A 27529-nucleotide genomic window follows, 5' to 3' on the forward strand; every position below is an offset into this window, starting at 1 on the left:
CACCCAGAATTTACTCATTCCGGGTCGAAGGCCTCAAGCGGGGCGGCGGCAGAGGCAGATACTTGGCGGGAGAAGGCCAAGTCCTTGCCCGCTCAGCTCGCACATGGGAGTGAAGTTCGCTGACGCCACCGGGTTCCCCACGTCCGTGATGGAACACAGACCCTTTACTCCCCCTCCCACCGCCCCTGCTTCTTACCGCGGCTCCGGCCTCTCCGGCCTAGATCCGAGCACAGCGTTCAATGGCAACGGCCTTGCTCAGGGGCTCAGCTGAGGTGAGTTCCCGTCCCCCACCCCGCCACACCGGCCCTCCCCGCCTCCTCACACTCCACCCAGCAGCCTGGGGTCAGGGTGAAGTATGGTAGCAACCATACTTAGGTAAAAACTGCTGTTTGAATTTTAACCCTGCTATTCTGGCTTCTGTACACACTTGCTTGCTTGGACAATAGGGTAGTTACCTCAGCTTCCAGACTGAGACCTGGAGACTCACAGAGGTAATTTTCCTGTGCCTGTGGACCTGGACTACAGGAGATTGATTCCCACTGACTCAGTATCTCCAGGAGTAGAAACTGTAGATAACCTTTAGAGATTACTGACTCCGCTTGGGTCTGCTTCTGTAAAAACCTGCTTTCCCAAGATAGGGCCACATTCCAATAATGTCCAGAAGGGGCTGGGAACCCCCTCACAGGCTGTTCCCAGCCTTTAGAATTTAGAATTTAGAATTTAGAACAAAGGAAAATTTTTGTGGTTTGGACCTTTAAAAGGACTGCCTACACCCGGGAAGGCGCGGTCGTGAGGGTGGCCACCTGCGTGTGGTGCCCTCGTGGCCGTCCTGGCCAGTTCAATAAATCCTTGCCTGTTTTTTTAAATCAATCAGCAGCCTCCGGTGGTCTTATTTTTGACTCCAGGGCTCGACCCCACAACAAGGGCGCCTGTCACGTCCTGCAGCTCAGGTCCCGGTCAAGGACCCCGAGGAAGGTGGAGGGGAGAGAGGAGTGTTGTGAGATCTGAGGACACAGGAAGTGCAGGGCAGAGTGGACAGGGGTGACTTGTATCTGAAATTCCCCTGCGGATGTGGGTGGTGAGTATTGAATCCAAGGTCAGAGACGGGCAGGGAGGATTTCAGAGCCGCCTTCCCTGCTCTCCCCAGGCTGTGGGGTCCATCAGGAATCAGGTTGTGCCAGATCCTTCTGAAACATCTCAAGCACTCTCTGGGTGCCATAGGCCAAGGTCATGGGCAAGTCCAGAGAGGTCCTGTGCTGTGGAGCAGGAAGTGGGCAGAGCTGAGACAATGAACCTGGGGTCTGAAGTTGTGATGTCTGGACATTACACAGTGGTGTGCACATCTGGAGGAAGTGTGAGCTGATGGTACTGGAAACCTTGTATTGGGACTTTAAAAAAATAGTTTTTAAAATTGATTTTAGAGAGGAAGGCAGAGGGGGAGAGAGAAAGAGAGAAAAACATCTATTTTTTTTAAACATCTTTTTAAAAAAAAAATTTAATAAATTTTTGTTGTTCAGATTATTACAATTGTTTCTCTTTTTTTCCCTCCATATCTCCTCTCCACCCAGTTCCCCCCCCCCCCATCCTCTGCCCTTACCTCTCCCTCGCTGTCCTCATCCATAGGTGTATGATTTTTGTCTGTCCAGTCTCTTCCCAGACCACCCCCCCCAACACACACACACACACAGACACCCCTTTCCCCTGAGAATTATCAATCCACTCCCATTCTATGCCCCTGATTCTATTATATTCACCAGTTTATTCTGTTCCTCAGATTTTTAATTCACTTGACTTTTAGATTCACTTGTTGATAGATATGTATTTGTTGTTCATAATTTTTATCTTTACTTTTTTCTTCTTTTTCCTCTTTTTAAGAATACCTTTCAGCATTTCATATAATACTGGTTTGGTGGTGATGAACTCCTTTAGCTTTTTCTTATCTGTGAAGCTCTTTATCTGCCCTTCAATTCTGAATGATAACTTTGCTGGGTAGAGTAATCTTGGTTGTTCATTCTTGCTATTCATCACTTTGAATATTTCTTGCCATTCCCGTCTGGCCTGCATAGTTTCTGTTGAGAAATCAGCTGATAATCATATAGGTGCTCTCTTGTAGGTAACTGTTTTTCTCTTGCTGCTTGTAAGATTCTGTCTTTGTCTTTTGCCCTTGGCATTTTAATTATGATGTGTCTTGGTGTGGTCCTCTTTGGATTCCTTTTGTTTGGGGTTCTATGCGCTTCCTGGACTTGTATTTCTTTTACCAGGTGGGGCAAGTTTTCAGTCATTATTTCTTCAAATAGGTTTTCAGTGTCTTGCTCTCTCTCTTCTGGCATCCCCATAATTCTGATGTTGGTATGCTTGAAGATGTCCCAGAGGCTTCTTACACTATCTTCAACTTTCTGAATTCTCTTCTCTTCTTGCTTCTCTGGAGGCGTGTCCTTTGCCTCTTTGTATTCCAAATCTTTGACTTGATTCTTGCGTTCCTCTAGTCTACTGTTGGGTTTCTGTATAATATTTTTTATTTCAGTCAGTGTATGTTTAATTTCTAGTTGGTGCTTTTTCATATCCTCGAGGGTCTCATTAAATTTATCAGCCTTTTTCAGGAAATTCTTGAAAAACCTTATAACCGTTGTTTTTAACTCTATGTCCAGTCGTTTGTTCTCCTCCATTTCTTTAGTTTGTGATCTGTTTCCTTGTCTCCTCATTTTCGCTGCTTCCCTGAGTTGGTAGGGTAGCTTTGTGTACTAGGTGTCCTATTGGTTCAATGGGTCAGCCTCCCAGTTACCTGAGGTGGACACTCTTGGTGCACCCCTTTGTGGCCTGTGTACACAGCCTTGTTGTAGGTAAGTCTTGATTATTGTTGGTGTCACTGGGAGGAATTGACCTCCAGGCCAATTGGCTGTGAGGACCCGTTGTGTCTATAATGGAAGAATTGCTGTGCTGGAGACACGTTTATGGGGCAGGACTTGTTCCAGTAGGGCTTTGGTGCTCACTGAGTCTGCCTCTTGAATGTGTCCCTTATGAGAGTAGTTGAAATCTGTTGTCGTCTCACACTGATCACTAGATACACTAATTTCTGGATCTCCAATGGGGTGCAAGGCAGCTACTGTCTGAGGAACTACAGCAAGAACTACAGTTTTCTCCTGTTTGCTTGGGGTTTGGTGGTTTGAGAGCAGTCTGACTGGAGCTGCAGTTTATTTGGATTCGCTTCCACAGGGCAGGCCATTTATATGCAAAAGCCGCTGTGTGGAGCCTGGGTGGGTTTGTAGAATGTGCGGGGTGGGGTCTCAGGGCAGGGCGGGATCTGAGGATGTCACTAGGCTAGGGCGTGGCAAACGGCGATGGCTGCTGTCAACCGTCTCTGCCTTTCCGCATCTCCAAGTCCTCGCTTCCCACGCTGCAGCGCAGCAAACAAAGATTGCTGGGCGCACCTCTGCAAGAAAGTCACTCTCACTTTCCGAACCGATGGCCGACAGCCCAGCTTCTCCTCGTAGGCGTCTGGGTTCCCCACGTGTCCCCAGAAACTGGACCTCAGAGCGATCGGGAACCTGTCTCCCTTCGAGTTGAAAAAAAAAGCCGCCCACCCAATCGCCCGCCACCAGCCCGATTCGCGTGCCTCCGCACCTCAGCTTGTCAGCGTTTGTGCTCCTTTCTCTTTCCCCCTCAGCTGTAAAACTTCCAGTCAGCCAGCTTTCCTGTGGTCCTGGGTGGTAGACGTTTTGTCTTTTAGTTGTAGTTTTGAAATTGTTGTGCGAGGCGGCAGCTTAGTTGTTTACCTTTGCCGCCATCTTGGTTTCTCCCGAGAAACATCATTGATGAGAGAGAAACATCCATAGGCTGCCTCTGGAAGCCCATAGTGGGTATGAGGTCTGCAACCCAGGCATGTGTCCTTGATGAGAATCCAACTCGGGATCCTTCAGTCCACAATCCAAAACTCTGTCCACTGAGACAAACCAGCCACGGCTGGTATGAGAACTATAGGATGAAGCTTAAACCTTTGGCTTTGTCTTGGAGGCATGATCTGGGAGACTGCAATAGTATTGTTTGGCAGGAAGGCTGGGGCCCTGCAGGCGTGGCCCAGTGCTTAGATGGTGGTTCTCTGCTGTCCCTTTTCCCAACCCATGTGTTGTGCTGAGGGCAATAAATTTGACTAATGGGACTGTGGTAACAGAGCAGCCAGCACAGGCATTAGGACCTGGTGTCCACACTAAACTGAGGAGCCCTGGAGGAGGTTGAGGGTGAGGAAGATGTGTAAGGAGTAGGATTGCTAGTTCTCAAAATTTCAACTGGTTTCAATTATCTCAATTCTGACAGGTTGGCGTGACCTTTGAGGACATTGCCCTGTACTTTTCCGGAAGGAATGGAGCCTCCTTGATGAGGATCAGAGACAGCTGTACCTGAATGTGATGCTGGAGAACTTTGAACTTGTATCTCCCTGGGTAAGACCCTCACTCTGGCTGGTTCCTGGGAATTGGCTTTGCATTTCTTATGCCCCCTCACTTCCAGGGATGCTCTGTCCTCACCTGTGGACTGTACACATTGCTTGATTTGTCCAGTTTTCTAGGTTTTTGCTGTGGTTGGCAGGGTTGGTTTGATTGCACTGCTCCATTCTATCCTTTAATCACAACACCTGCTGTACCAAACTGGTGGGAGGGTTTGTGGTTGATTGTGTGGCAGGGAGTCTAATGGATTCCAATTGAGTAGTGAGTAAAAACATATTCTTTATTCCTGTTAGTCACTTGTACGTATTTTTTTAAGTAGTGTCTACATCCTTAGTCCTATATTTTTTCAAATATTTTTTAATTGATTACAGGGAAGAAGGGAGAGAGAGAGAGAGAGAAAGATCATGAGAGAGAATTATAGATTGGGTATCTCCTGCATGCCTCCTTCTGGGGATCCAGTCCACAACCGGGCATGTACCCTAACCATGAACCTAACCGTGACCTACTGGGTTCACAGATGGATGCTCAACCCCTGAGCCAAACCAGCCAGGGCTTTCTTCCAATTTTTAATCATATTTATTTGCTATTGTGTGTTTTGAATACTTTTTCTAGTTTATAGTAAAATAGATCTCCTTTTGCATATGTTGAATTGTGCTTTCCAAATATTAAATTCTTGTTTTATTTACAAACTAGTGGTCCACTGCTCGGATTCCAGCACATTGAAAGGAAATTAATTAGAAGAAACATCTTAATATCACTACTGGCCCCTTCTCTATAACTGAAGTGTCAGAGATGAAAGAAAATTAGTAAAATGTATATGAAAATAGTATATAAATTGATTAATAAATAGAAAATTACAGCATGATATGACAACAAAGACTTACAAAAACATGATATAGATAAAATATTGATGAAAGCAATGACTGATAATTGATTAAACTTATTCTAATATCTCCCTGTTTACCACATTAAGAGTAAAACCCTTTTCAGAGTGCTTGACTAATTTCCTTTGTGATAAAATATTTACAACTTTAATGTCACAGGCTCCTGCAACTCGAGAGGAAGCAAAATATAACTGACCATGTCTGAAAAGGGATTTAGGTAGGAATATTCCTACTCTGTCTGGAGTTTGTCCTTGTGATTTATTAACAGGTACATTTTGTCATTGACACTGCTTTCTTTCAGCTTCAGAATGTCAACAGAAATGACCAAATTCATGATCCACAATGACAGATTGAACCACACGTACGCGATTGGCACCAGCTAGCACTTTATATGTATTTGCATTGTGAAAGTCAACTTTTTTTTTTATTATTGATTACAGAGAGAAAGAGAGGGGAAGAGAGAGAGAGAAATATCAGTGGTAAGAGAGACACATCAATTGGTTGCCTCCTGCATCTGCCCAACTAGGGTTGATCAAGGCTGCAACTGAGGTACGTGCCCTTGACTGGAATTTAATCCAGAACCTATTTGTCCTCAGGTTGATGTTCTATTCAATGAGCCAAACCGGCCAGGGCATCAAGGTTTAGTTTTAAATTGCCAATGCGCGTCCCGTGTACGGGATGGTTGGTCGACGGACTTACCGTCAGTCACTTATTCTTTCATATATACAGAAGATTCCATGTTTTTGGCAACTCTGCATTCAGGAAGTCTAGTGTGGCTATTTTTCCATCAGGCTCAATTTCTACCAGTGTTTACCCATAAAGTGATTTTAATGAATTGATGCAGAACAGTGTTCGGCAAACTGTGGCTCTCAAGCCACATGTGGCTCTTTGGCCCCTTGAGTTTTTAGCAAAGGCCAGCTTAGGAGTACCCTAATTAAGTTAATAACAATGTACCTATCTATATAGTTTATGTTTAAAAATTTTGGCTCTCAAAGGAAATTTCAATCGTTGTACTGTTGATATTTGGCTCTGTTGACTAATGAGTTTGCTGACCGCTGATGTAGAATGTTTTCAGCAACACTGTTGTCTTCTTCATGGCCTTTATTATTGTGTTACATAACATGACTTTCTCTCTGTATCACAATATTTGCTTTATTTGGTTGATCTGATCCGAATGCACATATCTTCAATATATTCCTATGATTTCCAAGTATGGTCTCCCACCCTCCAGTTGATTTCCTTTTCATTTAATTTTGTTATTGCTTTTGTGCTGGGAAAAAGCACTTTGATTTGTTTTAGCTCTGACTGTTGATTTTCTCTTTTTTTGCCCAGTGGTTGGTGCCACATCCCAGAAATCATGTCCAAAACAAGTCTCCAATCGGTTTCCCTGGGTCGTCTTGAAGAACTTCAAAGTTTTAACATGGACGTTTAATATTTTCATGCAATCTGAATAAATGTTTATCGGTGCTTTTGTTGTTTTCCATATGAGTACCTGTTTTTTCAATAACCCTCATTGAAGAAACTGTCCTTTTTTTCTTCTTTTTTTTTAATATATTTTACTGATTTTTTACAGAGAGGAAGAGAGAGGGATAGAGAGTTAGAAACATGGATGAGAGAGAAACATCGATCAGCTGCCTCCTGCACACTCCCCACTGGGGATGTGCCCACAACCAAGGTACATGCCCTTGACCGAAATCGAACGTGGGACCCTTAAGTCCACAGTCTGATGCTCTATCCACTGAGCCAAACTGGTCCGGACGAAACTGTCCTTTTTTAAGATTTCTTGTGGTTTTGTCAAAGATTACCTGAACCTATGGGCCTGGGTTTATTTCTGTGTTTTTTGCCTTTGTTTTTGGTTGTATTTCAATACCAAACTGTTTGGTTGCTTTGGCTTTGTAATAGATTGAAAACAGCAAGTGTGATGCCACCTCGCTTGTTCTTGCTTAAGATTAAGTTTGCTATTTGAGATCATTTGAGGTTTCTGAGATTGGAGTTATCATCCAGATTGCATTTGATTTGGAGATTGCTTTGGGCAGAACAGGATTTTAAGGATATTAATTTTTCAAATGCAAGTACACCAGATATCTTTTCACTTTTTGTGGTTTCTCCCATTCTTTCACCACTGTGTTCTAGCGTTAGGTGTACAGATGTTACATCTTTATGGTTAAATTTATTCCTGAGTATTTTATTCTTTTTATTGCTATTTTAAACTTGACTATTTCCTTCACTTTTTTTTAATGAGTTGTTGATTTTTTAGAAGGAGAGGAATGGAGAGAGAGAGAGTGAAACATCCAGCTGAGAAACAGCGATCAGCTGCCTCCTGCACGCTCCCTACCTGGGTTCTTGCCCACAACCTGGGCATGTGCTCTGACCAGCAATAGAACTGGTGGCCTGTCAGTTCATGGGAAAATGATCAATCAACTGAGCAACACCATTGAGGGTCCTTTCTTCCTTTCTTTATCAAAAAATCCACTGTTGGTATTTAGAAATGGAACTGATATTTGTATGTTGATATTTTATCCTGGAACTTTTTTAAAATTTTCTTTTTTATTTAATACTGGTGGCCAGGTGCACAGATTCTTGCACCCACCATGTTCCCCAGGCACACCAGCCCTACTGCCCCGCCTCTGCTCCCAGCCTCTTGGTCTCAGCCAAGTGGACACCCACAACTTGGATGCGCACTTTCATCAGGGCAGCGGCTGTGCAGAGCCAAGCTGGCTCCAGGCCTAGGTTGGGTGCACCCTTCCCCCACCCCAAAGTCCTCTCCTTCGCAGACTCTGGCGCCCCAAGTCCACTGGTGCACAGGTGTTGACAGAGCCGGCAGGGGTGCTGGAAAGTGTTGCACATGGAGGCTGAGAGCCCAACCTGCCAGATCCACAGTCCTGGGCTTGTGGCCACCCAGCTGCTCTCTCTCTGTGGAGTCAGAAGGAGATGACGCCCGAGGCGGGGCATGGACAGGGAACACGGGACAGGGGGCCTGGAGTGGGGCCTGTGTGAAGGGGCTTGTTTTTCTCGCTCCGACTCAAAGTTGTTTGGGATCCTGGTCTCAGCTGCACGATCGCAGGGCTTCACATTTTGACAGGATATCCTGGAGCTCTCCAGAAGTGGCCTTGTGAATCAGTCTACAGCTGTCCCACGTCTATATTTATTTGGGCCTTATTTAATCAGGGATTGGTGCCTTCTTTACTTCTCTCCAATCCTCTTTAGGGCAGTAGGCTGGACGATGGGGGGGTCCCCTACCCACTCACACCCCCACACACACACCTGTCTTGGCTGTCGGCCTGCGTCCTCTTGCCAGCTCCCACAGGGGTGGGGGTGGGAGGTGGGGATGAGGAAGAGCAGCTGCTGCGTTGAGCGTTTGTTCCCTGGTGGTCAGTGCTTGTCATAGCGACTGGGCATTCGGCCTTTTGGGCGATTTGCATATTATATTTTAGTATATAAGGTAGGATTTGTTTATTGCTTTTAAAGTGAGTGAGACACAGACATTGTTCTCTTCCACCCATATTTTTATTCATTGGCTGCCCGCTGCATGTACCCTGATGGAAAATCAAACCCACTACCTTGGCCCATCGGATCCACACTCTCACAAACCAAGCCACCTCGCTAGCGCTCTGAATTTTTTAAATTAATTTTGGAAGTTTATAGTGAGTTTGATAGAGCTAAACTAGGTTGACTCCATGAAGTTTTTTTTTTGTTACTTTTATAATGCTTCTTTTGTTCTGTACCCGCCGTTCTGCAACTCTTCTTGCTGCCCTTCCCTGTAAACCGTGAGAATGTAACAGTTGCACAAACCTGCCAATAGGAATGCAGAGAAGTGGACTCAGTCCAAATTAGGCAAACTGCACAGTACCCCTGTGTAACCAGACCCCTGATCCTGCCCCCTGACCAATCGACGGGGGCCACGAACGTTCCCCCTGCCCACTGCTTTGGACCCCCTATAAAGCCTTTGTTCTCCCAAGCTTCTCTCTCTCTCCCGCTGCTGCGCCGGTGACTGTTGGAGATGGGAGCTCGTGCTAGCACGAATAAAGGTTCTTTTGCTTTTGCATCAGTCTCAGCTGTTCCCTGGTGGTCTCTGGGGATCATGAAATCTGGGTATAACATTTGGGGGCCCACCCGGGATCCCCAAGACCCCGGAGGGACCTCAGACCTGGAGAACCTGACTGGCCATGGTAGGTGTCTGTTTGTCTTTTGTCTCTTGTGTGAGCTCGAATCTGAATTTCTGGCAGTGCCTGAAGCGGTCTAGGTGGACACACTGGAAGACCACGGGTGGGAGGAATCGGGAGACGTTCCGATTTTCCTTCAGGAGGGACGTGTATTCCCCTTACAATCTGAGACGAGGCGGGTCGCTCCTGCCGGTCGGCGTGAGGCTGTCGTCTAGCTTTTGGTTTTGCTTCCACGGAGTTGGAAGACTGTTCTCTGGGGCCCTTTGTTTGTCTGTGTTTGTGTTTCTCTGTTTTATTCTGTGAACTTACTGGATGGACATTATGGGACAGACTCAGCCCACTCAAAGTGAGTGGAAGGGGGGGCTTGATAGCCCCCCCACCTCCGGAGGCCATAGAGCTTCCTCAGACAAATTAATCAGGAGTCAGGAATCAGGTGACTGTTGAAACTCTGGTAAATATATGGTAGGAGCCAAAAACTCAGACTGTTTGGTATATAAATGTAAGTGTAAGAGTCTATGTAAAATAAAAACTACTCTGTGCTATCTGGCTGTACACATGAGAGTATTTGTTATCTCTTTCTATTGTTTAATTTGTTTAAAGATAAAACCTGCTGTGATAGTCTGCAAACGTCTTAAGCAGCGCTGCTGAGTAATTTTTTTCTCAGAGATGTTTGCTCTCTACCATGGTGGGAGGGAATCATCCCATTTAGTTAATAGAAATTTCTCTCTCTGTTTGTATGTTTGTATAGGTAAGAGTTTCAGTTTGCTCTGATTTGTGAGTTTGCTACATTTCAAAGAACAAAGAACTTTTATTTATGGCTTTCTTATCTCTTTTGGTGCTGGGAGACTTCCAAGGACAGGGCTCACAGCTCCACAGGGCAGAGAGATTTACAGGCCCTGTCCCTGCTGGTGACATCATAGTCCAACATGGAACTAAGGCTGAAGTTATTATTAACTCTCTATAGACCCCGTTAACTGTTTGTTTAACTTACTGTTTTCAGTTATTAGGATCCTCATAGAGGACATAACCTGGACTTTCCCTTCCTCTCTCATCCTGATTCTGATAGCATCTGTAACTGGATTAAAGATCTTTTCTTTCAGGAGGCCATCCAAGCTTTCAGCTTGCAAGAAATCTCCCTCCTGAGGGAGAGGAGAGGGACCCCCCAGAAGGGGCTGGAGGCTCTCCCTCCTGACAGGTGTTTGTTTTGTGTGTTTTCGTGTTGGTGTCAGGACTGTTTGTTTTGTCTTGTTGTCTTGGTTTGTCTGTCATATTTAGGCCCTATGTGTGTATTATTTGTTGAGTTTTGATTTGTCAAGGTTTTGTCAGTTTGTTGTCAGTTAGTTGAAATCCTCTTAGAGGACATTGAGTGGTTCTTCCCTTCCTGTTTAACCTTTGACTGTATGATTAAATTACTGTGCTTTTTACCAAGGTTCCTTGCAAGGTTTTGCCTCTCCTGGAATAACCCTCTATGTATAACCTGTCCCTCCCCGAGCCAGACTGCAGGATGACTTTTCCTTCACAGTCTCTGGCGGACTCCAGGAGTGTTTTAACTTTTTTTCCTTTAACACACTGGTCCTGCCCAGTGGCCTGCGGTGGTGGTGTCAGCGGAGCCAGAAAAAGCGGTGGCTGTGGCGGGGCCGCGGAGTTTGCGAGTCTATTCATCTTGTTTCCTTTGTCCAACATGAGTGCCATTTCTATTTTGCTGAAACATGGGTCAAGAATCCTGTCTTGGGATATGGGAAAGGGAAGCCCCCATCAGGGGACTTAGAGGCAGTGTTCCTGTTATCTGCTCAGGTCCCAAGACTATAAGAATACTTGTTTACTAAAATGGTATAAGTACAGATGTTTATTTAATATTTTGTTTGTCTGCCTGGTTGTAATTATTTGTTCATATGTAGAAGTCTGTAAGAAGGAGGAGGGAAAAAAAAAAGTCACCCAGCCTTCAGCACCCCTCTACTCTGTCTTACAGGGGGGAACCGAAGAAGAATTAATTTTTCCTCCCCTGTATTAGCCCCCAGGATGCCGAGAGACGCAATCCTCCCCCTCCTGGGGAAGCAGACCCTGTTCCGAGAGCAGGGGGCGGAGGCGCTCCAGTGGGAAGCCCGCCCATTACCAGACAAAGGGCTCAAAGGGAGCAGACTGCCTCCACCGCTGACTCCACCATTCTATACCTGCAAGCCACCGGTTCCCCAAACGCGGGGGGAAATCAGCCCTATCACTACTGGTCTTTCGCCACTAGTGACCTTTACAATTGGAAAGCTCAGAATCCTAAGTTTTCTGAGAAGCCGGCAGGGCTTATTGATTTACTAGACTCTGTCCTTTTCACCCATTAGCTGACTTGGGATGACTGTCAGCAGCTTTTGCAGGTCCTATTCACCACCGAGGAGAGGGAGAGAATACTCAATGAGGCCCAAAAGTTAGTTCCGGGCGCAGACGGGAATTCTACCACCAACCAGGCTCAGATAGATACCTCTTTTTCTCTAACTAGGCCTGAATGGGATTTCAACATGGCAGAAGGTAAAGAGAGGCTCTGGGTCTACCACCAGACTCTAATGGGGGGTCTCCGCATGGCTGCTAGGAAGCCGACTAATCTGGCCAAGGTAGGGAATGTTCAACAGGGAAAAGATGAGTCTCCAGCGGCCTTCCTAGAGCGAGTCATAGAGGCATTCCGTACCTATACCCCCATGGACCCAGAGGCTACCGAAAGCAAGGCGGCTGTTGTCATGGCCTTTGTAAACCAATCGGCTGCAGACATTAGGAGAAAATTGCAGAAGGTAGATAGATTAGGAGAGAAAAATCTGCAGGACTTGCTGATAGTAGCCGAGAAGGTGTACAACAATCAGGAGCCGCCTGGAGATAAACAGGCTCACGCTGTGGCGGCTGCCAGCAGTAAGCAAACCCGAGACCTAGCTAAGATCCTGCTCGCCACCACCACAGACTCTTCCAAGGAACAGAACCGCCGTCTCCGCTGACTCGCCAGCAACCAGGAGGACGGTAAGGGGACCTCCCGGGGCGGGAGGCGGAAGCTGCAGAAAGATCAGTGTGCTTACTGTAGGGAGATTGGGCACTGGAAACAAGAGTGTCCTAAAAGGGAGGCGAAGCAAATCGAGTGAAGGTCCTGGAGCTAGATGAACTGAGTGATTAGGGGAGTTGGGGTTCAGACCCCCTCCCTGAGCCCAGGGTAACTCTTAGAGTGGAGGGGACCCCTATTGACTTCCTTGTCGACACTGGAGCGCAACACTCGGTCCTCCGTACGCCTCAAGGAAAATTAGCAAATAAGAAGTCTTGGGTGCAAGGGGCAACTGGTATGAGCCAGTATTCATGGACTACCCGAAGAACGGTGGATTTAGGGACGGGACGGGTATCCCACTCTTTTATGGTAATTCTGGAATGCCCCTACCCACTGTTAGGACGAGACTTGCTCACTAAGATCGGAGCTCAAATAACTTTCAGACAAGGGGGGCCTCAGGTTACTGATGGCGAGGGCCACCCCATTCAGGTCCTGACCATGAGGCTGGAGGATGAGTACCAGCTTCACCAAAAAGCCTCTCCAGTAGAGGACAGCATGGACAAATGGCTGCAGAAGTTCCCCACGGCTTGGGCGGAGACAGGAGGAGTGGGGCTCACCGCCCACAGGGCCCCAGTCCTGGGAGATTTAAAACCAGGGGAAGGCCCGGTGAGAGTCAAATAGTACTCCATGCCTCAGGAAGCCCGGAAGGGAATTCAGCCAAACATTCGGAGACTGAGGGGTATAGGGGTGCTGGTCCCCTGCCAGTCTGCCTGGAACACCCCCCTCCTGCTAGTCAAGGAGCCCCACACGAATGACTACCAGCCAGTACAGGACCTCCGGGAAGTAAATAAAAGAGTTATGGACATACATCCAACGGTCCCCAACCCATACACTCTCCTAAGCTCTCTGGCGCCCTCCCATGTCTGGTATACTGTGTTAGATTTGAAGGATGCCTTTTTCAGTTTGCCGCTGGCACCCCACAGTCAACCCCTGTTCACCTTCGAGTGGCATGACCTCGAAGAGGGCTACAGCGGACAACTGGACCCGGCTGCCTCAGGGGTTCAAGAACTCGCCCACCATCTTCGACGAGGCCCTGCACGAGGACCTGGGTGAGTACCGGAGAACACACCCCAACCTCACTCTCCTTCAGTATGTGGACGATATCCTGATTGCAGCAGACACGGCTGAAGACTGCAAGCAGGGGACAAGGGACCTGCTGGCCTCCCTGGGGGCCCTTGGGTACCGGGCTTCTGCGAAGAAGGCCCAGATATGCAGAGAAAGGGTTAGTTACCTGGGATACATCCTGGAGGGTGGACAGCGGCGGCTGTCAGATGCCAGAAAAGAGACTATGCTGAAAATCCCAACCCCCACCTCCCGAAGGGAAGTAAGGGAATTCCTAGGATCGGCTGGCTACTGCCGCCTCTGGATACTGGGTTTTGCAGAGATTGCCAGGCCTCTATACGAGGCAACCAAGGAGGGAAAGGCATTTGAATGGACTGAGAGAGAGGAGACAGCCTTTAAGTAGTTAAAGAAAGCCCTCCTAAATGCTCCAGCCCTGGGCCTGCCAGACATCGAAGCCCTTCCATCTCTTCGTAGATGAACACAAAGGAATAGAGAAAGGGGTCCTGACTCAAACCCTAGGCCCCTGGAGCCGCCCAGTGGCTTATTTGTCCAAGAAGTTAGACCCTGTAGCTGCCGGCTGGCCGCCATGCCTAAGAATTATTGCGGCGACAGCGCTCTTAGTCAAGGACGCCGATAAACTGACCCTGGGGCAGGAAGTCTGGATCACAACCCCACATGCAATAGAGGGAGTCCTGAAACAGCCTCCTGATAGATGGATGAGCAACACACGGATGACCCATTATCAGAGCCTCCTGCTCAACCCTCCCAGAGTGCGGTTCCACCCCAGTGCGGCCCTCAATCCTGCAACCCTACTGCCTGACCCTGACCTAGATGCCCCCCTACATGACTGTGCAGGAATCCTAGAGCAAGTGCATGGGCTCCGGAAGGACCAGACCGACCAGCCCCTTCCTGATGCAGATGTCACCTGGTTTACGGACTGAAGCAGCTTCGTACAGGACGGAAGCAGGTATGCGGGTGCAGCTGTAGTCACTGAAACGGACACTGTATGGGCAGAGGCCCTGCCCTCTGGGACATCAGCCCAGAGAGCAGAGCTTGTGGCCCTCACCAAGGCCCTGACACTGGGAGTTGGAAGGCGGCTCAACATCAACACAGACAGCCGTTATGCGTTTACCACCGCTCATGTTCATTGGGGCAATCTACCATGAAAGAGGGTTACTAATAGCAGAGGGGCAGACTATAAAGAATAAACAGGAGATACTCGACTTGCTCTCGGCCTTATGGCTCCCCGCCAAATTGGCCATCATACACTGCCAAGGGCACCAGAAGGCTGACGACCCAGTGGCAAGAGGAAACCGCAGGGCTGACCAGGTGGCCAAGGCAGTAGCCCTTTCTCCAATCCCCACTATGGCCCTACAGCTTCCAGACCCAGGGGACCAAGTACTGCCAGTTCAGCCAGGATATTCCCTGGAGGAGTTACAGCGCATTAGGAACCTTCCCCAAGCACAGGAGGAGAAGGGGTGGTGATACCACAAGGGGAGCTCATACTGCCAGACCAGCTTGGAGTCTCCATGATAAATCACATGCACCGGTCCACTCACCTGGGGGCACGAAAATTAAAGGACTTAATCCGACACGAAAGAATTAATATCCACCAGCAGGACATTAAAATAGAGTAGGTTGTATCTGCCTGCAAGACCTGTCAACTCACAAATGTGAGAACCGGGCCGAGTGAAAAAGGAACCAGGCTCAGAGGAACCAAGCCTGGAGCACAACGGGAGGTCAACTTCACTGAGGTTAAACCAGGAAAGTATGGCTATAAATATCTTTTAGTATTTGTAGATACCTTCTCCGGACGGGTAGAAGCATACCCAACTAAGCATGAAACAGCTCAGACGGTAGCTAAGAAGCTGCTGGAAGACATCTTGCCCAGGTACGGTTTTCCCGCTGAGATAGGGTCGAACAATGGACCAGCCTTTGTCTCGCAGGTAACACAGGCAGTGGCCAAGGCCATTGGGGCAAATTGGAAATAGCATTGCGCTTATAGGCCCCAAAGCTCAGGGCAGGTAGAGAGAATAAATAGAACTCTAAAAGAGACCCTTACCAAATTGACCATGGAGACTGGCGGGGACTGTAGCTCTCCTTCCATATGCCCTTTACCGGGTTAGGAACTCCCCCTACATCCTGGGTTTTACTCCTTATGAGATCATGTTCGGCCGGCCACCCCCTATTATCCCTAACCTTAAAGCTGAATTTCTTGCAGAATTTGAAAGTCAAGAACTGTTTCTTTCCTTGGGAGGGCTCCAGAGGGCACACGAGGACATTTGGCCACGCCTCCGTGCTATCTATGAGATTGGCTCAGCCCCGACTCTTCATTAGCATAAGCCCGGGGACTGGGTCTACGTCAAGAGACACCGCCGGGAGACCCTTGAGCCACGTTGGAAGGGTCCCTATGTCGTGGTGCTGATGACCCCCACCGCTCTCAAAGTAGACGGTGTCACGACCTGGGTCCATCACACCCACGTTCGGCCAGCAGACCCCTCAGCGATCTGGGAAGACTTCATCGCCCAGTGGAGCATTACTCGAGACCAATGCAACCCGATCAAGCTCAAGCTGCGATGTTCTCAACCTGCCTGATGCTGGTAACCCTGCTTGCGGCCACTCCCACCACTGGGAGTCCTCACACCCCCTTCAACATCAACTGGCAGATCATAGACACGAGCTCAGGAACTATACTTAATCAGACTTCCCAGTTACACCCTAGAGACACGTGATTTCCAGAACTCCAGGTAGACCTCCAGACTTTCTTTCCCGACATCCGGTACTCCCCCGCATTCTTCGGAGGGTATAATGATCCAAAGGCTCTCTGAACCCTGTACTTCTATGTTTGCCCTGGTTAACCACCCTCGTCTCCACCCTTATTGGGCCCCTTATAATCCTACTCCTGCTGCTGACCTTCGGCCCCTACATCATCAATAGATTAGTTTGGTTCATCAAGGAACGAGTAGTGGTCGTACAGATGATGGTATAAGCACACTAGGTATAAGCATCTACCAACGGAAGAAGAAATGGGAGTACCAACCGACCCATGATTGGGCCTGGAGGTCTCATGACAAGGGGGGAATGATAGAGCTAAATTAGGTTGACTCCATGAAGTTCTTTTTGTTACTTTTATAATGTTTCTTTTGTTCTGTACCCACCGTTCTGCAACTCTTCTTGCTGCCCTTCCCTGTAAACCGCGAGAATGTAACAGTTGCACAAACCTGCCAATAGGAATGCAGAGAAGTGGACTCAGTCCAAATTAGGCAAACTGTACAGTACCCCTGTGTAACCAGACCCCTGATCCTGCCCCCTGACCAATCGACGGGGGCCACGAACGTTCCCCCTGCCCACTGCTTTGGACCCCCTATAAAGCCTTTGTTCTCCCAAGCCTCTCTCTCTCTCCTGCCACTGCACCGGTGATTACTGGAGATGGGAGCTCGTGCTAACACGAATAAATGTTCTTTTGCTTTTGTTTCGGGCTCGGCTGCTCCCTGGTGGTCTCTGGGGATCATGAAATCTGGGCATAACAAGTTCTTTACAGTTTTCTCCATGTAAGTTCATGTCATTTGTCAACAATTCTTATGCACCATTGTGCTTCAATGTCAGGTGTAATGTCCTGTCTTTCATTTATACTACTTTTACTTCTTTTCCAATTTGGATGCCTTTCATTTCTTCTTCTTGTCTGATCACTATGGCTAGCACTTCCAATACAGGTGTGGTGAAAGTGGGCATTCCTGTCTTGTTCCTGTTCTTAGGGGAAATGGGTTTAGTTTTGGACCACTGAGTATAATGTTGGCTGTAGGTTTCTTATATAATGCTTTATTTATGTTGAGGTATGATCCCTGTACTCCCACTTTGCTGTGAGTTTTTATCAAGAAAGGGTATTGGATTTTGTCAAATGCTCTTTCTGCATCAGTTGATATGATTATATAATTTTTGTCTTTTAATTTGTTTATGTGATGTATCATGTTTATTGATTAGTGGATATTGTACCATCCTTGCATCCCCAGAATAAATCTCACTTGGTCATGGTGTATGATCTTTCTAATGTAATTCTGGGTCCGATTTGCTAGAATTTTGTTGAGGATTTTAGCATCTACGGGGACTACTGTGAATACAGTGGGAGAGCTGCTGTGCAGGAGACACCCCTATGGAGCAGGACTTGCTTCATTGGGGCTTTTGTGCTCAGTGAGTCTGCTCCTTGAGTGTGTTGCTTATGGATGTAAAGAGTTGTAAGCTGGTATGGTATGACACTGCCCACTGGGTACAGTGGCTCTTGGGTCTCTAGGGAGGTGTAAAGTCAGCCACTGACTAGGGCCACCCAGCAGGATCTACAGAGAAATCTGCAGAATCTCCTCTTTGTATTGGGTTTGGAAGGGCCCCGACAAGGCCCAGCTGTGAAGCAAGGAAGGCTAGTGCTGGTGCCAGGTCTTGGGCTTTATTGATAGTTTTGGAACTTCTTGACCCAACTGCAACTTGTTTGACAGATTTTAGCCTGAGCAAGGACAGGCCATTCGTATACAAAAGCTGCAGCACACAGCTTGGGTGGCTTGTAAAGTGGGTTTGGTGTGGTCTCAGGGAATCACCAGGGCGAAGCAAACAGAAATGGCTGCCAGTCAGCCCTGGGACCCAGAATGTCCCAGCATAGGTGTAATGACTGCTGTTACCACCTCCATCTGGTAGAAAGCCGCCCTCAAGTTCCATCCCCGATGCCAGTCCATTTTCACTTCATAATTGTCTGGGTCCCCCGCCTTCCCCCCTTCTGAGGTTTGTCCAACAGTGTAATTCAGAGGAAGCGGGAGCTTGTAAATTCAGTTTGTGGTGCTGGCATTGTAAGAGGAGCAACTGGGGTCACCTGCAGCCTCTGTGTCACTGAGCCCCAATATGCAATGGTTTTTACAGCCCGTAGTTCTTACTGCCAGTAGGGTGTTCTCCCCAGCTCTGAGGCCCTGGGCTGGGCATCTTCTGTGGGATTGGGACTCCTTGCTCCTCCAGGTGACCTCTGCAGAGACGACCTCGCTCCCAATTAAAAAAGTGGCCCACATGGGTACAGGACCTGCACCTTCTGTGCCTCCGCACCTCCTACCAGTCTCCGTGTGCTGTCTTCTTTACTTCTCTAGTCATAACACTTCTTTCAGCCAGCTTTCCAGAGGTTCTGGCTGATGGTTGTTCTGTATTTTAGTTTTAATTTTGATGGGGTTGTGGGAGGCAGCGAGTACAGGCCTTTGCCTATACCGCCATCTTGGATGTCCTCTCCCGTAACTTTTCTGAATTTCATTCCTTATTCTTCTTTTATCTTCACCCGAAGAGTGAGAATATTTTTTCCACTGATTTTTTTCTTAGGGATAGAGAGGAGAGACGAGAGAAAGAGAGAGAGAGAAACATCATTTAGTTGCCTCCCTCATGTGCTGCCACTAAGAAGGGGGATCAGACCTGAAATCCACGTCCCTGCACTTTACTAGGAATCGAACCCGTGACCTTCCAGTGTACAGGCAGGCACTCTCAGCACTGAGCGACATGGGCCAGGGCTCTTTATTTATTCTTTAAATTCTTTATTTTTAAAATATATTTTTATTGATTTCAGAGAGGAAGAGAAGGAGAGAGACATAGAAACATGAATAATGAAAGAGAGTCATTGATCAGCTACCTCCTGTATGCCCCCCACTGGAGAGTGAACCCAAAACCTGTGCATGTGCCCTGACAAGGAATAGAATTGTAATGTCCTAGGTTATGGGCCGATGCTCAATCACTGACCTGTACTGGGCAGCCTTTATTTATTGATTTTAGAGACAGGAATGGAGACAGAGAAAGAGAGGGAAACACTGATGTGCTGTTCTACCCATCTACGCATTCATTGATTCTCCCCTACATGTGCCCTGATGGGGGATGGAACCCACAACTGTGGTGCATCGGGACCACATACTCAACAACTGAGCCACCTGGACAGGGCTCTGAATTTGTTTATTAATTTCAGAAGCTCAAATAGGATCTTGACAAATTTCTCTATGGAGGGTCATTTCATTTCCTAACATCAACATCTCTTATGATGTTTTGTGGTTCATAATGTGAGGTGCATTGTCTTAACTTTAATTTCTTTTTTCATTTCTTTGAAGCTTGTTTTCTTGTTTGTTTTTTGCTTTAGTCTAGCTCCAGGTTTGCCAACTTTTGTTTTTTTAAAAAAAAATACCCATCAGGTATCCTTTTATTTTATCTTATCTACCTTTTATTGATGCTTGTTCAAATATTTGTTGTTTCCTTCCTTTGCAAACTTTGGGTTTACGTTCTTGTTGTGTTTCTAGATTCCTGAGATGGTAGGTTAGGTTTTTTTGAGATCTGTTTTCATAATGTAAGCATTTATCCCTATGAAAATTCCTCTTAGAATTGCATTTTCTGAATTTTGTAAATGAATTTTTGTAAGTGGTCTTTTTATTTACTTTGTCTCTAAACTTTTTTGAGTTCTATTTTGTGTTTGGGTACTTGAAAATACATATATATATATATATATATATATATATATATATATATATATATCTTATTGATTTCAGAGAGGAAGGCAGAGGGAGAGAGAGATAGAAACATCAATGATGATAGAAAATCATTGATTGGCTGCTTCCTGCAAGGTCCCGCCCCCCCACCCCCACCACCGCCCCCACCCCGGGATCGAGTCCACAACCTGGGCATGTGCCCTTGACTGGGAAAGAACCTGGGACCTTTTAGTTTGCAGTCTGATGCTCTATCCACTGAGCCAAACCGGCTATGGCTACCTTGAAGTTCTTATTTCTTTGTTTAATATTGGTTTCAGATAAAGAGGAAGAGAGAGGGGGGGGGAGAGAAAGAGAGAGGGAAAAAGAGAGAGAAGGAAGGAAACATCAGTGTGAGGGGAAAACATCAATCAGCTGCCTTCTGCACACAAACTAACTTGAAATGGAACCCGCATACTGATATGTGCCTTGCCTGGAAATTGAATACTAGACGCTTTGTTATACAACCAACTGAGCAATACTGGCCAAGGCAGTCTGTGGTTTTTAAACACAATGATTTCCAGTATTTTTTGAAGAATCCACTATGGCCAATGATAGCAGAAGCACAGAGGCTGCTGGAGGACCCTTGTTTTTGACTGTGGGTATCTTCACGTATGTTTGTTCACCCAATCTTTCCAGTCATCCTTTCTGTACAGTTCTCCTTTATTTGTGTCTGTAATGCTATTTGTCTTCATGGTACCCTGATTCCCATTTCCTGTGGGCTTCTTTGTTTATGCATAGCTGTCTATTTACACTGGGATGGGGGGAGATGCTCATATTTCTGCTCCTGCCAATTTTCTGATGTCACTCACATAGGTCTTTTGCCTGTGATCTCATTTGTCCTTTGTTGTCTACCACAGCGTTGATCATCCATATTTTCTGTTTTTCTTTGAAGATTCGCATCATTTATCCCATGCAATGGCTCAAATGGGCTTTAAGGGGAAGAATCATTTGTGCATCACAGAAGAAACGTGACTTTATGAATGACACAGTAGACCCACAGGCGGTCTTGCCTTGATGAAGCGTCGTTGGGGAAGCTTTCACGCCTGGCCTTTGTTACATTCATAACTAGAAACTCATTTTATTCATCAGTGTTTTCTTACTGTTGCCCAGTCCTTACCCAGTTATGCTTGTTTTGGGTTATTATTGATATTTTGCCAACGACACAGGTTGAATAGTGATCATTTCTACTCCGATTCCCAGCCCACAGATAACCTTAACCTCTCTGGACTTTGCACCTTTGCCTCTTTCACAGGTCTCTCTTTACTGCAAACCAACGTTGGACCATGCCTGAACTACCTTGGAGTGCACAAGTATTATTATATTGACGTTGAACCTCGTGTGCTCTAATACAATTAATGTTTATGGGATGAGCACCTTCAAATGATTCTATACGGACTCACATGGCCAGCAGGTAAGGTCCTCAGAAAAGCCTTTGTGCAGGAACAATGAGTAGAGAATTCTTCTCCTCTTTGTATCCCATCCTGTGCTTCTGTCCTTCCAGTGGTGATATTTTCATTGTTGACTGACCACGTTATGTACTTTAAGAGTGATTTCCTCAGAGTCTACTTCACTTGTCTAGAAAATCTCTCTAGTCATAACCGATAAATATTTATGGTAAAGATACTGTGATTTCATAATATCAACATGTACTTTACCAGATTTTCCTTTTGTTCAGGTTGCTGCTGTGGAGCAGAGAAAGTTGAGACCCCGACTGAACAGAAGGTTTCTGTAAGAGTGTCACAGGCAAGGAATCCCAAGGTAGCCTTGTCTTCCCAGAAGAGCCATCCCTGTGAGAGTTGTGGGCTCGTCTTGAGAAACATTTTCCACTTGACTGATCTGCAAAGAACACAACACGGACAGATACTATTGAGGTGTGGCGCATGTGCAAAACCGTTTTAAAACCGTGTAAAATTTCACCAACAGCATGTGAGACACTTTCAACACAGGTGCGGACAGGATCTCATTTGCAAACAGCTGCAATTTCAATGTATCACAGAATCGTTTCACATGTGGGGAGGTTGGGCATGGTGTCTTTAACTGGTCAGGACATCTCCACCTAAAGGGTACTCAGACCAGGGACAGTCCAACTGCAATTTTGACGTGTGGAATGACATTTCAAAGGCGAAAAAATGATTACACCAGAAAAGAATGTAAGGAAGACATTAGTTTTACCCACATGTTTATTCTGGAAAAAGGTGTCTATGTTGGAAGTCAGTGTTTTGATAGCTGTGAATGTGGAAAAAATGTTACCAAATATTCTAGCTTTCATTATCAACAGCGAGGTCACAATGGAGAAAGGCCTTCTCAGTGTAGTGAATTTGGGAAAGCTTTTAGCAGTAGTAACAGCCTAGGTAATCACAAAGCTTTGCACACTGGAGAAAGGCCTTATGAGCTCAGTGAATGTGGAAAAACTTTTACCGGTAGCAGTGTCCTCCATTATGAGCATAGAGTTCACACAGGAGAAAGGCCTCATGAGTACAATGAGTGTGGGAAATCTTTTACCAGTAACAGTATTCGTCATTGTCATCGGAGAGTTCACACTGGAGAAAAGCCTTATAAATGCAGTGAATATGGGAAAGCTTACAGCACTAGCAGTCATCTTTATTGTCATCAGAGACTTCATACAGGAGAAAAGCCTTATACATGCAGTGAATGTGGAAAATGTTTTACCTCTAAACGCATCCTTCATCAACATCAAAGAGTTCATATGGGAGAAAAGCCTTATAAATGTAGAGAATGTGGGAAAGCTTACAGCACTAGCAGTAATTTTTGTCATCATCAGAGTTCATACGGGAGAAAAGCCTTATAAATGTAGTGAATGTGGGAAATCTTTTACCCAGAATACTAGCCTTCATAGTCATCAGAGAGTTCATACAGGAGAGAAGCCTTATAAATGCAGTGAATGTGGAAAATGTTTTACTCAGAGCACTACCCTTCATTATCATCAGAGAATTCACACTGGAGAAAAACCTTATCAATGCAGTGAATGTGGGAAATCCTTTACCCATCGCATTGCCCTTCGTAATCATCAGACACTTCATACAGGGGAAACGCCTTATAAGTGCAGTGAATGTGGAAAATCTTTTAAAGGGTGCAATGCTCTCCAATATCATCAGAGAGTTCACACTGGAGAAAAAAAGCCTTATCACTGCAGTGAATGTGGAAAATGTTTTACAAATAGCAGTGGTCTCCAATATCATCAGAGAGTTCACACTGGAGAAAAGCCTTATCAATGCAGTGAATGTGGGAAATCTTTTACCCATGGCACTGCCCTTCGTAAACATCAGAGACTTCATACAGGGGAAAACATGGTGACAAAGACTATCTTTAGTCCAGGGATGTGGCTTTTTTGGGTTTGGGTGAAAGTTCTTCATTGTTTGTTACATTTTCTGTCATTGAGATGAGACTCTCACCCAGAGGGCATAAGTAGGGGGAATGAATATAGAGTTACAAAACCTGTTCTTCCAGAATAGCTGAACTTATATTTGTTTTCTCTTGGACCATTGATAAAAACTGTAATGAGTAAATTACATGTGTTGACTATAGTGTTTCATAAATCTTGACATGTGCATGAAACTGAAGCCATCATTACAAATTCATAATGCTGACCATATCTGTCTGCGTAATTGGTTCATGACCTCTTTTAATCTGTCCATGTTCGTCGCAGATTTCCTAGTTTCCATGGATTTACATTCCATTTTCATAGAGAACTTTATTTTTCTAAGTATTTTTGTGCTTTAATTTATGCTTCAGAAATACTTGGAGATTAAGTAAAGTTACATTAATAATGCATCTTTATGGTGGGGGTTGATGACAAATATGTGATACCTTAATCAATAAAGTAATTAAAAAAATAATGCAACTTTTTTTCTGATAGATATTCTTTTAAAAAAAAAAAAATATATATATATATATATATATATATATATATATCCTACCTAATAATAGAGTAAAATGCAAATTGACCGCACCTTCGCTATGCCTAAGCCACGCCCACCAACCAATCAAGGTGAGTATGCAAATTAACCCAACAAAGATGGCGGTTAATTTGCATATCAAGACAGCGTAGAAAGAAGCGAAGCTGTGAAGAAGCAAGCAGGCAGGGCAGCGGAGAAGGGAGGCAAGCCAGTGCTGCCTGACTTAGCCCGATTGGTCCAGGCCGCCATGGACCCAGTAGGCTGGTGGGCAGCACCTGATGTCACCCACAAGGTCCAGGCCATGATAGTGACCGGGCAGACTCGGCAGGCAGCACCTGACGCTGTCCGCAGGGTCCAGGCAGTAATCGGGACCAGGCAGGCCCAGCTGAGAGTGCCCGACATCACCCACGGGACCGGGAAGCCATTGGGACTAAGCATAGCAGCTGTCTGCGGGGTCCAGGGGGCGATCCGGTAGGGCAGGCGGCATGGACAGCGCCTGATGTCACCCGTGGGGTCCAGGCGGCAATCAGGACTGGGCTGGCCCGGCAGATGGCGTCTGATGTCGCCCGCGGAGTCCAGTCTTCAAACGGGACCGGGAGTTTCAGCAGGCAGCACCTGACGCTGCTCACGGGGTCCAGCGGGAGATCAGGACCTGGCAAGTGGCATGGACAGCGCCTGACACTGCCCGTGAGGTCCAGGGTGCTATCGGGACCAGGCATGCAGCATGGACAGCACCTGATGCTACCCACGGGGTCCAGGGGGAGATCGGGACTGGGCAGGCGGCATGGACAGTGGCTGATACTACCCACGGGGTCCAGGCAGCGATCGGGACCGGGCAGGTGGCATGGACACCGCCTGACGCTGCCCGCGGGGTTCCCGCAGCGATCGGGACCTGGCTGGCGGCATGGACACCACCTGACGCTGTCTGTGGGTTCCAGGGGACTATCAGGACCTGGCAGGCAGCATGGATAGCGCCTGACATCACCCACAGGGTGCAGGCGGTGATCGGGACTAGGCAGTTCTAGCAGGCAGCGCCTGATGCTGTCTGTGGGATCCAGGGAGCTATCGGGACCAGGCAGGCGGCATGGACAGCACCTGATGTCACCCGCGGGGTCCAGGCAACGATCAGGACCAGGCAGGCAGCATGGATAGCACCTGATGTCACCCGCAGGGTCCAGGGTGCAATCGGGACTGGGCAGGTAGCGTGGTCAGTGCCTGACTTTGCCTGCGGGCTCCGTAGGTGGAGGTGGCCAGGGTCTCTGGGATCACTGTCTGCCCTGGGCCACCTGAGGACACCAGTGGAGCAGGCCAGGGTTGAACATTTTAATGAAAATCCGATGCCTGTGCCCTGCCCCACCACGCCCTGTCCCTGGAGAGGAGAGGGAAGTGGGCAGTTAGGAGGCACCGGGGTTCTGAAGTGGCTGGGAACAACCTGCAGGTGAGCTACCAGGAAGAGGTGCTGAACCATGAGGATGCAGAGGGCTGGCTGATGGAGGTGAGCAAAGATGCAGATGAGGCGGCTCTTGCCAGCACTGAGCTGGAAAAGTGCATCGAAAGCCTGATGGACAAAATCGCCTTTCTGAAGAAGGTGCATGTCCAGTATGCTCAGATCTCCGTGGAAATGGACATGTTCTCCAAGTCCGACCTCTCCACTATGCTCAAGGACATCCGCACCCAGTATGAGAAGCTGGCTGCCAAGAACATGCAGAATGCTGAAGAATGGTACAAGAGCCGTTTCACCATGCTGACAGAGAGCACTGCCAAGAGCACCTACATGGTGCGGGCCAGCAACTGCTCAAGGCCAAAACCCTGGAGACTGAAGCAAGCTGGGGCATGAACAAAGCGCTGGGAAAGCAGCTGCAAGAGCTGGAGGATAAGCAGAACACTGATGTTAGTGCTATGCAGGACACAATCAACAAATTAGAAAATGAGTTGAGAACCGCAAAGAGTGAAATGGCAGGATACTTAAAAGAATACCAGGACCTCTTCAATGTGAAGATAGTTTTGGATATTGACATTGCAGCTTACAAGAAACTCTTGGAAGGTGAGGAGACCGGCTCAGTTTCACCAGCATGGGAAGCATAGCCAGCAGCTACTACCAGAGTTCCCAGGTCTTTGGTCGATCTGCCTACGGTGGTTTACAGACTAGCTCCTACTTGATGTCTGCTCACTCCTTCCCTTCTTAATACACCAGCCACGTCCAGGAGGAGCAGATCTAGGTGAAGGAGACCATTGAGGCTGCAAAAGCCGAGGAAGCTAAGGATGAATCCCCTTCTGAAGGAGAAGCTGAAGAGGAGGAAAAGGAGAAGGAAGAGGCTGAGGAAGAGGAAGGAGAGAAAGAGGAAGAAGGTGCCAAGGAAGAATTTGAGGCTGCAAAGGAGGAAGGAGTTGGATGTGAAGGAGACGATGCCCAAGAAGCTGAGGACGAGAAGAAAGATGAAGGTGCTGGGGAGGAGCAAACAACCAAGAAGAAAGATTGAGCCCTCCTTTCCTTAATTATTTCAGGAATAATCCTCCCAAAACCAGGTCAACCCCGCCACCAACCAAGCAGTTGAGTTCCCAATACTATATGAATTAAGAAGTCAATATATATAACATTCTGAGGTGACTCAGGTTGGACATTAAATGTTATGCTATGACTTTTCTCATTATGCAAAGTATCTGTTTGCTTGCAGAGTGGCCTTCCTGGCTTGCTGCCAGCCTGTGCATGGTCCACACTTATGAGTTCAGGATCTATGACAATGTGAATAATTCAGATGTTTACAATAAAAACACATGAATACAGGAATTCACTAATGTTAATGTTAAATTTCATGGAAAAAATAATCCTTTGAATATTTGGTGGTTAGAAATTAAAGACCTCAAATCATGTGCAATAAACAGTAAATAAAGTTACACTGAATGACAAAAAAAAATACATTAGGGGCCAGGAAATGTCAAAAGAAGTGGGGAACCATTCCCAGATCAGGAAGGGAAGTCACAGGGTATATATTATTGCTACAAATACAGTATTTCCTACTACTTACAACATATACAATGTAATGTATTAGATGCCTTCCTATTGGATGAAGTATGTATTCTCATAGAGTAATACTGGTAGATATGTTATAGTTATGGCAGTATGTCATATCCTATCTATATTAATAAAAGGGTAATATGCTAATTATACCATGAGACCTTCCAGATGTCCTTCTGGACAAAGCCATGGTGGTGGGGATGAAGCAGAAGCGGTTATGGGTGATCAGACCAGGAGGGGAGGGCAGTTGGAGGTGAGCAGGCTGGCGGGGGGGTGTAGTTGGGGGCAAGCAGGCCAGCAGGCAGAGTGGTTAGGGGAGATCAAGCAGGCAGGCAGGTGAGCGGTTAGGAGCCAGTAGTCCCACATTATGAGGGGTTTGTCCAACTGCAGGTTTAGGCCCGATCCCACAGGGGTCCCAGATTGGAGAGGATGCAGGCCAGGCTGAGGGACCACC

At 46.9% G+C, this 27529-nt stretch overlaps 1 protein-coding gene across 5 annotated transcripts; it reads left to right on the forward strand.

The window, feature by feature from the left end:
- Positions 1–55: 55 nt before the first annotated feature.
- On the forward strand, positions 56–23847 carry LOC307110249 (uncharacterized protein). 5 transcript variants are annotated; one of them, XM_079789259.1, is made up of 4 exons: positions 56–272; positions 4312–4436; positions 21395–21553; positions 21818–23847. In XM_079789259.1, exon 4 carries the CDS (start codon positions 22530–22532, stop codon positions 23544–23546), a length of 1017 nt encoding a protein of 338 aa, XP_079645385.1. In that variant the 5' UTR covers positions 56–272; positions 4312–4436; positions 21395–21553; positions 21818–22529; the 3' UTR covers positions 23547–23847. The 5 variants fall into 5 exon arrangements, with proteins under 5 accessions (XP_079645385.1, XP_079645386.1, XP_079645388.1 ...); XM_079789260.1 differs by lacking the exons at positions 56–272; positions 4312–4436 and adding exons at positions 13529–13605; positions 14474–14585; XM_079789262.1 differs by lacking the exons at positions 56–272; positions 4312–4436 and adding an exon at positions 13542–13605.
- Positions 23848–27529: the final 3682 nt, after the last annotated feature.

The sequence above is a fragment of the Cnephaeus nilssonii genome, assembly GCF_951640355.1.
Source record: "Cnephaeus nilssonii genome assembly, chromosome: 13".
NCBI lineage: Eukaryota > Metazoa > Chordata > Mammalia > Chiroptera > Vespertilionidae > Cnephaeus > Cnephaeus nilssonii.